The sequence below is a fragment of the Dermacentor variabilis genome, chromosome 5, assembly GCF_050947875.1.
Source record: "Dermacentor variabilis isolate Ectoservices chromosome 5, ASM5094787v1, whole genome shotgun sequence".
NCBI lineage: Eukaryota > Metazoa > Arthropoda > Arachnida > Ixodida > Ixodidae > Dermacentor > Dermacentor variabilis.
The window spans coordinates 167,137,772-167,152,870 of record NC_134572.1 but is presented as its reverse complement, the minus strand read 5'-3'; the positions used below and the strand labels follow the sequence as shown (position 1 = coordinate 167,152,870).

The window sequence follows — 15,099 nt, the reverse complement described above, 5'->3', positions numbered from 1 at the left end:
AGGTCTAAAGAGCTTTCTGAATGTGTTAGTACCAGATTAGTCTCTAATTCCTCTACTAGCCGTTGCTGCGGTATTCTCACTGACCTGGATGCCTCCTCGCTAGCGCTTTTTTCACTGATTTCACTAGCTATGTGCTGTGCTTCCTGAGTGTCTCTGTCAGGAGGCATATTATTCGCTTCGTTGCCGTGATTTATCTCCGCCGCGATCTCTTGAGCGTTGGAACGCGTGATAGCTTGGATCATATGGTCGCCAAAACTCAGGCCCTTTTTCTTCAACATCATTTCCGAGTGATTTGAAAATAAGTAGGGATAGTGTTTCGACAGATTCGGCGATAGTGCTGCTTCAGGCAGCAGTAGTCCAAACGGCCCTTCAATCTTTTAAAAAAAAATACGGGGTTTTTACGTGCCAAAACCACTTTCTGATTATGAGGCACGCCGTAGTGGAGGACTCCGGAAATTTCGACCACCTGGGGTTCTCTAACGTGCACCTAAATCTAAGTACACGGGTGTTTTCGCATTTCGCCCCCATCGATATGTGGCCGCCGTGGCCGGGATTCGATCCCGCGACCTCGTGCTCAGCAGCCTAACACCATAGCCACTGAGCAACCACGGCGGGTCCTTCAATCTTTTCGCTAGCTATGGGCAAGCAAACACTATTCTAGACTACCTGCTGGATCCACGCATATTCCCCGGTGAAATCCTCAGGTTTCACATACGCAGGGTGGACAATGTCCACTGTCGCAGCTGAGTCCGTAAGTACTTTACACAGCATTCTATTCACTAGTAGGTCGCGAAGGTAGGGTTCTAAGAGGGCCAACTTGTCATCGCCGCCTTTCACGAAAGAAACAAAAAAATTGTAGGCTTCCCACAGCCGATCACAAGGTGTCCAGGTTCCTGGCAACGCAAATAGACGACCGGTTTTCTAGCCTCAAACGCTTTTTCTGTTTTTTTTTCGTCTTTTACTATGGTGTTATTCTCCCCTAAATTATCGGGCTGCACGTGTTCTGTCCCACCTCCAGCTTTTTCGTGGCGGATGGGGCGCCTCTTTTACTCTTTGCTGAATTTAGTGAATGACCTCACACGCGTTTCCTCGGATTATCGACGTGCGGCGAATTCATCTGCTAGCACTGCAGGACGTGCCAAGTCCTATTCGTCCAAACTATCTTGAATCCACAGGCGCATCTCGTCGCTCAAGGACCCATAGAACTGCTCCAAGCAGATTAACTCAACAACCTTGTCGTGACAACCGAACGCACCTTCCCCTTTTAGCCACTCAATTGAAGTGACTTTCAACTTGCAAGTGAAATCTTGAAAAGACTCGCCCGGCGTTCTAGCTGTCTCCCGAAAACGACGACGGAAAGCTTCCGCTGAGAGCACATATTTCCTTCGCAACGCAGCTTTTACTTTCGGATGGTTATCTGCGTGGTCTCTGGTTAGCCTCGCAATTATTTTGGTTGCTTCCCCAGGAAGAACGCCAGGTCAGAATCTGTTGTGGCGAACTTTCTAGTGCCAACCCGTTTTTCTCGCAGGTTCGTTCAAAAGTAACGAGAAACAATCCCATGTCATCGTTTACCTTGTACGACGGCATGAGATCCCTTATTTTAACTCCTGCTTCACCTGAACGTCTTTCATTTATTGAGATACTATTTGCCGATTGCCTGGCCAGAGCCCACTGCACGTCTAGTTCTTTTAGCTTTATTTCGTGAGCTCTCTGTCTTTCTTCTCCAGCTATTTTCTCAGCTTTTCGCCTTTCCTCTACAGCTCTTTGTTCAGCTTTCTCAGCGCTTTGCCTTTCTTCTGCAGCATTTTGTACAGCTTTCTCAGCTCGTTTCTCTATCTCTTCCCATGCTTCTGAAATTTCGTCCTCAAGAGCCCCGCACTTCTCAATCCCCTAAATAAGCTGCGGATTTTTCTGACTTTTCCCGACCTCAATTTCCAGCTCTTCACAAATTAATAACTATTCTGACTTTCTCCATTTGCTTAAATTCATAGTCAATCCCGAACGAAGACTTTCTCACTCTGCTGTGACGGCAGGAAGCTTTCAACAGGAGCCTGCACATACAAAAACTAATTTGCAGTTTTGGAAAACACACGAGCTAAGCTAAACCTTGGCTGATTCTCAAAGGAAATGAAGCGTTCACCATTCTGCTGAAGCCAGGACGAAGGGTGAAGTATCCCATTGCTTGCAACCAGTTAATACGATCTCAAACGGGTGAAGTGGGTCTTCATGGCAAGAAGCAGGAAACGACGACGCAGCCGGGTATCGTGATGAATGAAATTAAAAAAAAAGAAGATTGTATTCTCTTCCTTGGTGCATGGTTGTGACTCTCCTCCGGGTCTCGAGCGGTTCTAATTAACACGAGGGCCAGGATGACCTTAAATAACCCCTTGCGGTCTTGTGATCGTCGCTCTCTTCTTGGGGAGCCTGTGGAAGTATTAGTGCTTTCGTCAGTTTCTGTCGTCAACGACCTCCTGACCTTCAGTTTGTCTCCTCTTCGTCCTTCCCTTTGTGTCAACTCGGGGAATAAAAGGGGTGACGCTGTTTCGGAGAAGCCAATTATGCCGACATGGGGACGCCCGCTTGAACAGTTCTCACACTTTACAGGTCGATCATACGGGGTCCAAGACGGCCTTAATTACCCTTTGCGGTCTTGTGGTTGTCGACGTCTTTCCGGGGAGCCTGTGGAAGCATTAGTGCTTTCGTCAGGCTCTATCGTCGACTACTTCCCGCCCTTCGGTTTGTCTTCTCTTCGTCCATCCCTTTGTGTCAGCTCGGGGAATAAAAGGGGCGATGCTGTTTCAGAGAAGAGGGCAGTTATGTCGACGTGGGGACGCTCGCTTGAACTCTTCTCACACTTGAGAGGCTGATGTCCACGCTTACCGTAACAGCCTTTTCTGGGACGAAGCAAATCATCTTGTCATGGGAACATACGCCTGAATGCCTCTCACACGCGACCGGTCGATCTTATCAGCGGCGGCTGCTGTGGATCGCGCCAACACGTGACACCCACGCGCTGCCGCTCGCTATCTCGCGATTAGCGAGGCAGTCGCGCCACACTTCCCTCTGTTTGCAGTTATATATATATATATATATATATATATATATATATATATATATATATATATATATATATATATATATATATATATATATATATCTGTGTGTGTGTGTGTGTGTGTGTGTGTGTGTGTGTGTGTGTGTGGAACGTAAGCTAGCTTGAAAGTAACTTCGCCCACGTACAAGGTGTTCCTTCTGCAGGCGTATGCCCTTGCCACTTGAACAATTAATGTGTTTTTCTGGTCTGTACAAGACACTTCTTTGTGTCATGCTGCTACATACTTCTGTGGAGCCTGAGTAGGTTAAAGGAAAAAGAAGTTGTGCAGATTCCCCGCACTGTGGGAATCGATACTATGCGAAGCATATTTCAGGTACCTGGCCTCCGAGTGGTGAAGGTTGGCCGGGCCCAGAGATTGTGCAGTCTTAACACGGCACATCAAAGCGCCAGCTGTCACAATGAAAGAAGACGCGAAAGTGGCACGTGGCGCACGCACCAAGTTTTGAACGAGCGGGCTGCCTTTGGAAGTAGGCAAGCGTGCCTGCGATCGTGATCTGGTGGTTAGAGCACCGTGCTTCTGTGATCCACGGCAGCGGTTCGATTCCATCGTTGGTGTCTAGTCGAGTGGTAAAAAATAAACCACGTGGCCACGAGCGAGCGGCGGGTGGAGAGGGGGGAACTTGCGGCGCGCGCAGACAGAAAAATGTGTTGGGTCGCTGACGTCACGCGGCGGTGGTTGTGGCGTTCGAGACTGCAAAGCGAGAGAGACGGCAATGGAAGACGCTCGCCCGGGGCCTAGCAGATTGCGCGGCAGGCTTCAGAACTACGCTACGGCCCAAGCGAGGCGCGCAGTGCGAAGCGGCGGATGCAAGGCGTTCGACCGCGAGTGCTATTTTCCCCTGCTGAGCGGATGCAACGTAATTGTGTTCGGCTTCTGTTACACATTTGTAACGCGTACTGGCGACAAGCATTATGCACCTTTAGGTAGTGCATGAAGTGCTCGCATGTGTCGTTGAAGAGCTCGACCTAAAGCGCCACACGTGCGTTCCACACTGCGGCTCGTTATGTCTTGCAAGAAGCCTGAGCACTCCGATCGTTTAACTTAATGCATTACCAAGTGTGCAGCAGCAGGATTTTGCCTTCACGCGTTGCATTAATGTAACATGCTGCCGAACTTTCATTAAAGCTAGGCGTGACAGGAGCCTACCTGCATACCTATTTACTGCAATGTGCAAAGATTGAAGCATGGAATGCTCCGCTTTTTTTTTTTAATGAATTATTCCGTTTACCAATGTGTGCTTCAGAGAAGCCGCTGAAGGCCGCAAACAACGCCACCGAGGTTGCGGAGCCGAGCGCTCCCGTTGAGACGAACAAAGGTGACGCAGGCCAGCCTGCTGCGCCTGATGACCGCAAGGACACGCAGCGATCGGGTCTGAACTCCGCACCCTTTTCGTCGAGTCGTCGCAAGAGCAAAAGGCGAAGCAAGTCGCCTCTCGAAACGGACCGGGTCGGGACTATGAGCAAGCAGGACGTGCAGCTGCATAAGGAGGTACGTGAAAGACGCGAATAGTCTGCGAGAACCCTCGTGCATTGTAATGCACATTGACTTCAATCCTTCTCGAAATTAACGAGAAAGCGGTCACGTGAAATATTCGCCCAAGATATGATATATCACGGGAAGTGGTTTAATCATAATCTAGCCGCCATCTTTGGAGGAATTGTGTAATTTTATATAGGACGTTGTATCGACACAGATGACGAAAAACTATGAAATTAGTTTTCAATGCCGCGATATGACATCAGATATGGCAGCAATGTTTCGCATTGCTTATAATAATAAGCACATCGCTCGCACATTAAACAATCGGTATTGAACACGTTATTCTTGTCGCCTTTGTTTTCGTGTGTATTAATTTACTTTTTTTGCACTTAGATGTCTTTCATTACAATGTTAAATCGTGTTATATTTTGAGATTGTCTTGCACAAAGAAGGGAAGAAAGACTATGACAATCCAGCATATCACGGTATATCTCACTTTCTTTGTTTATAATAATAATATTTAGGGTTTTACGTGCCAAAACCACTTTCTGATTATGAGGCACGCCGTAGTGGAGGACTCCGGAAAATTTGACCACCTGGGGTTCTTTAACGTGCACCTAAATCTAAGCACATGGGTGTTTTCGCATTTCGCCCCCATCGAAATGCGGCCGCCGTGGCCGGGATTCGATCCCGCGACCTCGTGCTCAGCAGCCCAACACAATCTCTTTGTTTGCGCTAAGAAAGTCAGTTTTTGGCAGTTTTGCCATTTTTCAAAAGGAGAGCAATATAACAAATAGGGAAGTGCGAGGTTATGATTGGCACGTTTGCAAGAATTGCGTTTTCAACACAGGTGAAGTGTTCGCTTTTATATTCGACAGGAGTGAACATCTAGATGGTGCTCCTGCCTTTTAACAGTAGCAGTTAAGCAACAAAAAATGTTATTTTTTTTCCACTTTTGGAACACATGAGTCAGTAATAACAGAATTGAAAGGACATAATGGGTACGTTGCTGAGAATTTGAGGTTATTTAGGTTTGCATTAATTTTGCGCTAATAGTTGCTTTGCTCGTGTCCCAATTTTTTTAGGAAGATTGAACTTTGTGGCCCCGATCGTTCAACATAACTATTGGCACTCTTACATCCCTAGTTTGTCGTGAAAATATTAATAATAAGAATAGGGATAATAAATAAATTAGAATTGGCCTTTGTCTGCACCTTTCTTGAAGCGCTCGTAACGCCCCTCAGCGAGTTATGATAACTAATCTCGAAGGCCATGCTTTGGCGTATTGCATATGCCGGAAGCGACTAGGTGATGCCGTAGCCGTCTTGTTTTGGACACTATTTATTGGCGGCTTGTTTGGACGAAGTCAACTTAATTTTTTTTCTCTCGAGAACCTCGCAATTAACTGTTGCCAAAGATAAATTTAACAATCAGGAACCGTAAATTGCGAGTTCGTAGTGAAATTTAAGCAAGACCAAAACTGCGGCAAGCGCTAGGACTGTTTAATAAAGCATTTTAGTGGAAAAACGCAAATGACTTTATGACTATAATTAGGAGTCTACGATAAAGTGCTGTCTCACTGCTAAGTTCATCGTCGTCAGCGTTATCAGCATAGAATTTATTCCCACAGCAGGAGAAAGGGCTTCCTTGTAGATCAAGTTTACCTCTGTCTTTTGTGAGTCCCTGCTTTCTCAGATCACACCACCTTACCTGGTGCAGTCCTCCACTGCGTTTTATTTGTTCTGTCACACATATCATTACTTCGCAAGATGTTCTGCTTTAGAATAGACAGTCGGTTATATAATATACATGTCGCATTACCTGCCGAGCTCCACTCCTTTATATAATAAAGCAAGACGTAATTCACTACTGTTTGCTCTCTAAGTAATACCACGAGTTTCCTGTCAGTTAAGCTCGCCGTCATATTTTCTACTGTCGCGCATTGTATAACCCTTAGTTAGCTTATAGTTTGAGGGACGTTGAGTTCTTTATTGTTGCTCAGGCGTAATGTCAAGGTGTGTACGATTTGTGCATACAGCCTTTTTATTGTTTTTACCCTAAAATACCCCTAAATGGCCTTAGAGAGGGTATTACATAGGGGATGGTGCTAATACAGTACATAAGTATTACAACAATTCGTAAACATATTATATAAACTCGTAATACTGATGTAAACAGTGCGGGTTAATCAAAAATAAAAATAAAAGAAAAGGTTTATGAAGAAAAGCATATTACAAGTGTAACACAAAATAAGAAAGGATAAAATGAATGTGCATTTAATTCGAGTTACATTACGTTGAAAATTAGTAGAGAGCATATACAGGGTTGCCCCAGCTAAATTTTGCCATAGCTTTCAAATATGACGATGCAATCGTAAGATGTCGTGGCCAAATGCATGTCACGCTATTTTTGTACTCTGCCTAATTGCATAATAGTCAAGATTCATGAACCAACTTCTGAAGCAACGAAGTTAGGCAGAAAATTACAATTAGAAAGTTGTAGCTTTGCAAAACGCCCGATTAAACAGTTCCTAACTTTGTATCTGTTAGGTATTAGTGTTTTCCCGCTTACTGCAGATGCCCGCGAAATCCAAAAAAAAAGTAAAATACCACGTGGCATGCCCACTTGCGCGTCGTGATTGCAGCGCTCTCAAACGTTTCTCGCACAAACGAACTAGCATCTAGCTGGGTGTGCTGCCGCTTAAAAGGCCACATGGAAGTGGCGAAGGCGTTGGCTGTGCGATTGGCGCCAGCGATGTGCTTCCCTAGCGGCGGTTCATGATGGCGATAAGCAGACGCAGAGGCAGCACGCCCGGCCAAATTCTATGGTCGTTTGTGCGCGGAACGTTTGGGAACAGTGCAATCACGACGCGCAAGCGGGCATGTAACGTGGGGATTTTTTTTTTTTTTTGTCTTTCGCGCGCATCCGCAGTAAGCTGAAAAACACTAATACTTAATAGATAGAGAGACATAAATTGTTTATTCGGACGTTTTGCAATCCGCTCTGCAACTTCCTAACTGAAATATTTTCCTAGCTTCGTTGCTCGCAAATTTGGTTAGTTAACCTTGACTAATTATGCAATTAAGCGGAATACAAAAAAATAGTATGACTTACTCCATACAAAAGTGAGCAACATGCATTTGGTCGCGTCGTCTCAGAGTGCACGGCATATGTTTAAACTCTGGCTAAACTTAGCTGGAACACCTCGCATATTATCATGGAAAGAGTATCAAAATGAATATCGGGGAATACAAATAGTTCGAAGAGAAAAAGATAAATGTCAGTCCGCATGCTCAGTGTGCAGCATAGATCCTGGAACTTGCTTGTGTTAGTTAAAGTAGCCATGCTCGGTGGCAGATTATTGCAATCCTCCACATTGCGGGTTATGAACCACGGCCGCTCGATCCAAAAACACTTGCTTTGCATCGAGCGGCCGTGTATGAACGAACTCGCAAAACGATGGGAGTGACATGTTGGGCGCTTAACTTTGCACGGGTGACCGCGGCGTGGAAAAATATGGCTGCAGAAGACTGAAAGAAGTCATCGTGAAACATTCAATGATGGTAAAAAGCTTGTGAAAGCGCTCAAGACGCGCAATTTTGCGACGATGTGATAAGCTTTCTAACTGAGCCGGACTTCTCGGGGACGTGATGCTAGAATGACGTGAGTAATCAGTAAATATAAAGCGCACAGCACGGTTATGCAAGGATCCAATGTTACGAGTGCGGGAGCATGTTCTATTTTCTGTGACGAACTGTAGTGTAACGTACATGCGAGCTTACGTACCTGAGGAGGTGCGTGTTTCAGAGTATGTTTGACTAGGCCGAGCGAGTGGTTGGCTGAGGCAGCAGTAACGTGGTTGTGATAATGCCAAAATAAGTCAGATTGAAAGTGGATTCCAAGGTATTTGCAAGGGTACTTGTGTTGTACAGAGTGCGATGCTAATGTTATTTAAAACATACGCAGTTGGTAGGCGGGCATTACGATGAGTAACTGATACTTAACTTCGTTTGAGATTCATTGAGCGTCATCAACCATGTCGTGCACCAATTGCAAATAGTGTTGAGCAAAGTGATACACAGTAGCCCACCAAACGTATGCGTGAAAACAGATAACGACACATAGCGAGAAAAAAAAAGGAGGAGACAGATAGAAAAATAAGGCCTTTGTATAGCTCATAGCCCGTTTGTCAAAAATAACGTCTTGCACACCATATTCCGCCCACATTAAATTAGTAGTGAGCAGTTATTCTTGTAGCCGTTCTTCTTGTGTGTGCTTTTTTTTTTCACTCGGAACTCTTTCATTCCAGTGTTAAACCAACTCGCCTAATCGCAGGTTCTGCTGAGACATTCATTTTATTGTGCTAATATACAGCGTTCCATGTGTACTTATTTTAACCATCAGACATACGCCGTTCATCTCCAGCAATGGCTTTATAATAATACATTTTATTTCTAGCGTGGCACTCTGCACCAGCGTTTTTTATTCTCACTTGAACACGCGGATCGTCTGCTCATTGCCATTACCTTGAATGGACCAATCACCACTGCTTTGGCGCTCAATGGGCACATAAACCTTTGTGACATCAATCGTCGTTATAATCATCTACACCGTTGTGCGTTCCGTGTCACCCCACTATCGAAGCAGTCGCCCATGGAGACGTCCAAGTTAACAGCCGAGCCAACCAGAGAGGGAACCCCAACTCTGGCTCCGGTGCAAGCGGCTACAGTACCGCAGCCTTCTGCTGTGCCAGAGCCCACGGTCGCGGCCGTCACCTCTTCCGAGCCGCAAGAGCAGGCTGACAAACCTGACGATGTCCGGGTCGAAAAAGGTAGGCATTGCATATGCGTTTGAGTCGTTGCGTGACCGAAATGTTTTCTGCTGGCGGCAATCAATGTTTAGACCCCCTCGCGACTCCTCAATCGGTCTTTAGATGCTGGAATGTCGCAGCATAAGAAAACCAGCGTATGAAAAATCCGTTTTAAAGACTCGCTGGTTTCAGGATGTGCTGTAGGTTCGGAAAAAAAAATGTTTGCGAGCCTAGCGGCGATAGGCAAAGAAGTACTACTAAACGGGATATATATAGTTGACTGCGAGATTCTTATGCTATCTTCGGCTGGTCGTTTCTGAGCACTCTGGAGCGCTCTCGCGAGCGGCGTTGTCTTCGGCTGGTTGAAAGAGGGTGCGCGCCCTGCGTTCGGCTAGTTCTTCTCGATTGCTCTCCTCTATCTTGGAGCGCTCTGAACCGCTCCGAGCCCTGTCGTCGGAGCAGACATCGAGATTGAAACGTCATCGCAGCGCCGCGTCGCTGCTGTTGGCGACGGCCCACCGTAACCTTGGCAACCTAGGCCACTGCATGCTGGCGTCTCGACGAACGTTCGTCCCGCCGGCACGTCCGCCGGTTTTTCCGGCAGCGCCGGGAGCTTTGAAAAGGCAAAACATCGGACGTTAGCAGTAGTCACGTGGTTTCGCATCAGCAATTTCCTCCTCCGAGAGCGAGTCGCACGTTCGGCTTGCGCGCTTGTCCCCTACCTTTGAGCTCGGGAAACGACCGATCTACCCGACTCTGCTTCGGGGCATACAAGCGACCAGTCGAAGATACCATTAATTTATGTTCTCAGCGCGATGAAAACGGGACACATAGAGGAGACACGGGCACAACAAACGCTGAACTACAGCTGACGCTTGCTTAACGGCTACAAAAGCGCAAGAACCGCGAAACGTACAGGATTATTGCCGCGCGCATGTGCACGTCTGTTAGCATCGCAAAGAGGTAAACTGTGTGTCTCACCTACGCACGGCTGTAGCCCAGTGGCTATAGCATTGCACTGCTGCGCTCGAGGTCGCGGGTTCAATCCCGGTCGCGGCGGCGGCATTCAAATAACGGCGGAATGCAAAAAAAAAAAAACAGTGTACCATTCCGCGGGTGCTCGTTAAAGAACCCAGTTGGTATAAATTGTCACAGGCGCTCATTAGGCGCTCGGGATGACGTAGCGGTCTAGATTACGTTAATGCCAATTTTCGCGAACGCTGATCGCACAAATATGATTCAAGCGCTCCCGTTCAGTTCTGCAGACATCTTAAGTCATATTCGAGATGAATATGACTTAATATGATCTTACGTAATATTTCCCGAGTTAATTTCAAAACTGAGTGATAAAAATTAATGTTCACTATAATGTACAAGGTGTCTCGCGAGAGTGTACAAGTATCCTAACTTCTTGCTTCCTTCTGAATTTCCTTTCTCAAACAGGCAGCAGTTTTCTTTCGCTAACAGCTTCTCCTCGCCCCTGTCTGATGTTTCTTCCGGTGTACCACAAGGAAGCGTTATTGGTCCCTTATTGCGAAAAAAACCAGCCAACAAAATTACGCACGCAGGAAACATACACGAAGACAGGAAAGAGGGTGGATTGCCATGTTTCCTGTGTGCGTTTTTTTGGCTGATCTTCTTTATTAATAGAATGCACCAACTAGCCCCACGAAGTATTTTACTTGGCTCCTTACTCTTTCTAATCTACATTAATGACCTGCCCAACAATTTATCATGCGTGCGCATATTCGTTGACGACCGCATTATCTGCCGCGCCGTGACCAGGTTCCCTGACCGCAAGATCATCCAAAACGACCTTAACCAAATTACTAATTGGCGCGACATCTGGCTAGTGACCCGAACTTAATCAAAATTTAAAGTGATGTCCTTCAGCCGCAAGCACTCTGAGACTATTTCTACTAGAACAAAAAAAAATGTCCCATTATGCCGGGCCTCATCATTAAAATATCTAGGCGTAAATCTTTGTTGTCAACAAACCCCTCCTGGACTGCTCACATTACCACCCTATGTGCCAGTGCTTCTTGATGACTGGGTTACCTCCACGCAACCTTCGAAACACGTCTACGCTTATCCGCAGACTGGCATTTCAAACATGCGTCCGACCACGGCTTGAGTTCGCTGCTCCGGTCTGACATTCTCACCAAAATTACCTAATTAACATAATCCAAAATAGAAATAATCCAAAATAGAGCTGGAAATAATTCAAAATAGAGCCGCACGTTTCATTTTCCAGAATTATGACTACCATTCTAGCGTAACTCAAATAAAGCTTCATCTTTCACTTCAGCTGGTAAGTGATCGTCGCGACATAGCCCTTTAGTCATAATTTTTTTTAATAAAAGTTTATACTACTACTAGTCATAATTTTAAAAGTACGCCCACCACACTTACTAACAACCACCCCCCTACGCCTAGAAAATTCATCGCACACGTCGCAGAGATTACAAAATCATATTATCTTCACGCACGTCAACGGTAAAACTGGAGCATTTAACTTGTCTCCAGTTCCACGTGCCATTCGTCTCTGGGACAGCCTCGCCGATAACATAGTTGCGGTAACTGACCGTGAAAAATTCAAGCACTCACTCGACTCGCTTATCCCTTGTTAATCATGTATCTCGCTGTTTGATTTTCATTTCATGCATTTTCCTTGCACTGTAGCGCATTTGTTTACAAACTTATCGAGTTGATTTAATTGTTCTAATACACGGCTGCCTGTCGTTAATGCTTCTGTCATTTTTAATCTGCGCGCCTGGCTGGTGTTTTTTTTTTTCGACCTTGTCGTGAGTTTGCCACTTTTTATGTGCGCAATTCCGTGCCCTCCTTAGTCAGTGCCCCATGTAGGGGCCCTGTAAGGTATTTTGCAAACACAACAAAATAAAACATTTCAATTGCACGCCGCTGAAGTGCGAGCTAAATTTCTATTCGTGACGTCAACGAATATGCATAGTCACACTAATGAACATGTAAATAAAACAAACGTTTTTTTTTTTTTTTGGACCCTCTCGCGAAAATCGTCTGCGCTAATATGTTGCCGTTACCTCTTCAGTATTATTGATGTGGCACTACGCAGTCTCTGTCACCGGAGCTGTTCTGAACGACAAGAGCTCGGTTCCATTCAGGTTGATTGCTGCACTGTAAAGAAATTCGCACCATTTGTGTGCGTTGTGAACTCCGCCCGTGAAGAGTGTAAAGGTGTGAGTTATAGTGCAAAAGGACAGGAAGTTGGGCGAGTTGGCACGGTAACACTGCTATAGTTTATCAGATTCCACTCAAGTGCGGGAAAACTTACATTGGACAGAGCGGTAGGTGCATTAATATTGTTACGTGTAGCTGACGTACGAGTCTACAATATATTTACACGTAGACAAGCGGTGGCAATGATGGCGACGCTATTAAGCGCCGTCCCGGTGCTTAATCTACACATCCGCGGCGAAAGGTGTGTGATATGGCTTTAGTCTCGCCACGTGAACGATGTCACTTGCAGCCGACGATGACGCTGAGAGGCTGGCGGGGTTGACTTCATACGTGACATCGGTCACTTGTCGCACCACACGGTATGGGCCAGTGTAGCGGGACAGCAGCTTTTCGGAAAGGCCCACACGTCGAATGGGGGACCAGAGAAGCACCAGAGAACCCGGAGTAAATTGTACGTCGCGATGGTGGCAATCATAGAGGCGTCGCTGATGCTCCTGCGAGGCCTCGAGACGGGTGCGGGCGAGCTGGCGCGCGTGGTCGGCGTGTGCGATCGCGTCGCGGGCGTATTCAGTGGTTGAACGTGTGGCCGAGGGCGACAATGTGTCCAAGGGCAACGCGGGTCCACAGGGTCGGCAAGAAGAGGCAAGTCAAGGTGAAGTGAGCCGGCCGAACAGTCAATGAGGGCAGAATGATGGGCAAGAAAATCCAGACCGAGAATGAGTTCGTGAGGGCAATGCTCGATGACGGTGAAGAGAACGACGGTGTGTCTCTCAGCAATGGTGAGTCGGGCAGCGCACATGCCAACAATAGCGACAGTCCCTCCGTCGGCGACTTGTACAAATCGGTTCGGGGCAGGCGTCAGAACTTTCTTGAGCCGACGGCGAAGAGCAGCACTCATAATGGACACATGCGCCCCGGTGTCAATCAACGCGCACACAGGAACATTGTCGACGAGAACGTCCAAAAGATTCTTGTTCGTCGGTAAGGTGAAGCGAGGATTTTGAGCCAATGTCGTCTTTGCAGCTTCACCTCCAGAAGCTGCGCTGTCTAGTTTTCCGGTCGGGGGTGCGGCGAGTAGGTCGGAGAAGGAGCACGGCGGAGACGGTTGCGTAGAGGAAGTGCCGCCAGCAGGAGCCGAAGTTGCACTGTCGCCGTTGCGACCGCTGCGAAGCTCCATGACGGGTACGGGGAACGTCCACCTCCACCAAATTAATGTTACGTGTAGCTGACGTACGAGTCTACAATATATTTACACGTAGACAAGCGGTGGCAATGATGGCGACGCTATCAAGCGGTGGCCACGTCGTCTTCCTTCTCCTCAGTGCAGCCACACTGTGGCGGCTGTTCCGTAGCAATATTAGACTAAAAGGACACAAACATTCACTTAACGACTCTGATGCTTCACATCTAGCGTCACATTTTTTCAATTGTGGTTGTAAACCTTTGTTTGAAGACACAAAAATTCTTTCAAGACACAAATGCCAAACGACACGGGAAGTAATCGAGGCATTCCACATCAAAAGATTAGGAGAAACTTTCATTAGCCACGCATCTCTGTCTCTGTTAGAATGCAAATTTGAGTGTCTTCACAGCACGTGTGTTAATCTGAAGTAGTGTATTTTTCGTTTGTTTTCGTTTTTTTTGCTTCCCCACCTCTTGATAGGTTTAACTGATGTCTTTAGACCTTGTCATGTTCATATGCTGCGGTATTTGCAATCACCTGTATATATGTTGTTAGTCTCAATAAAATGTAGTTGAGAATTAGCGCTCGTCCTGTCTGCTTCTAGGCTGTGTCCGTGTCACTTCGCGCTACAATCCAGGATCATATTGTTCTTCTTCGCTCCTCGCATGACGTGATTCTGGGGATTGACTTTTTGCAATTGTGTGGTGCGAATGTTGACTGCCGGACGGGAGCACTCAGTGTCGACACCAGTGTTTCACCTGTGCTCTTTGAAAGTGAAGCTTGCCCGGAGAGTGTGTTGTGCTTGTCTGAGGATACAGTTGTGCCCGCCTTATCCGCGATGCGTGTTGCCGTCGCCTGTTCATCTCCGACTCCTATCACGTTCGATGCTGCAGTGGAACCTGTACATCGTAACTGCCTCAAGAAAAAAATTACCGACGATTACGTTACTTCCTAATGCGAAATTTGAGCGCAGCAAATAAGCTGTTTCACCTTTTCGATAGATTGAGGCAAAGAAATCGAGCAACACATGTATGCGCTATCACAGAATTTTTTTTTCTTTTTCACACGTATTCCTTTAACAAAGACTCCACTAACAGTTCTTGACAGTCATGAAGGAAGCTTTGTGGTTGGAGAAATAGACTGATATATGTTCGACTTGGTACACCAATGCTTGATTCTCAAAGACGAGATCTATACAAGTGCCTCGCGAGGTTGTCACAGCCGTGGGACGCGTTACGAGCGAGAGGAACGGGATGTTCTCCCGCATAAGTGTTAGGAAATTGCTGTTTGTC

The 15,099-nt window shown here is 46.5% G+C and overlaps 1 protein-coding gene across 1 annotated transcript in view; it reads left to right on the top strand.

The window, feature by feature from the left end:
• Nucleotides 1-4,346: 4,346 nt before the first annotated feature.
• LOC142583697 (uncharacterized) overlaps nucleotides 4,347-15,099 on the top strand; it is a 30,372-nt gene continuing 19,619 nt past the window's right edge. The window contains exons 1-2 of the mRNA XM_075694185.1: nucleotides 4,347-4,604; nucleotides 9,243-9,426. Coding sequence (XP_075550300.1) covers nucleotides 4,347-4,604; nucleotides 9,243-9,426 — 442 coding nt within the window. The remainder of the gene's footprint in view (nucleotides 4,605-9,242; nucleotides 9,427-15,099) is intronic.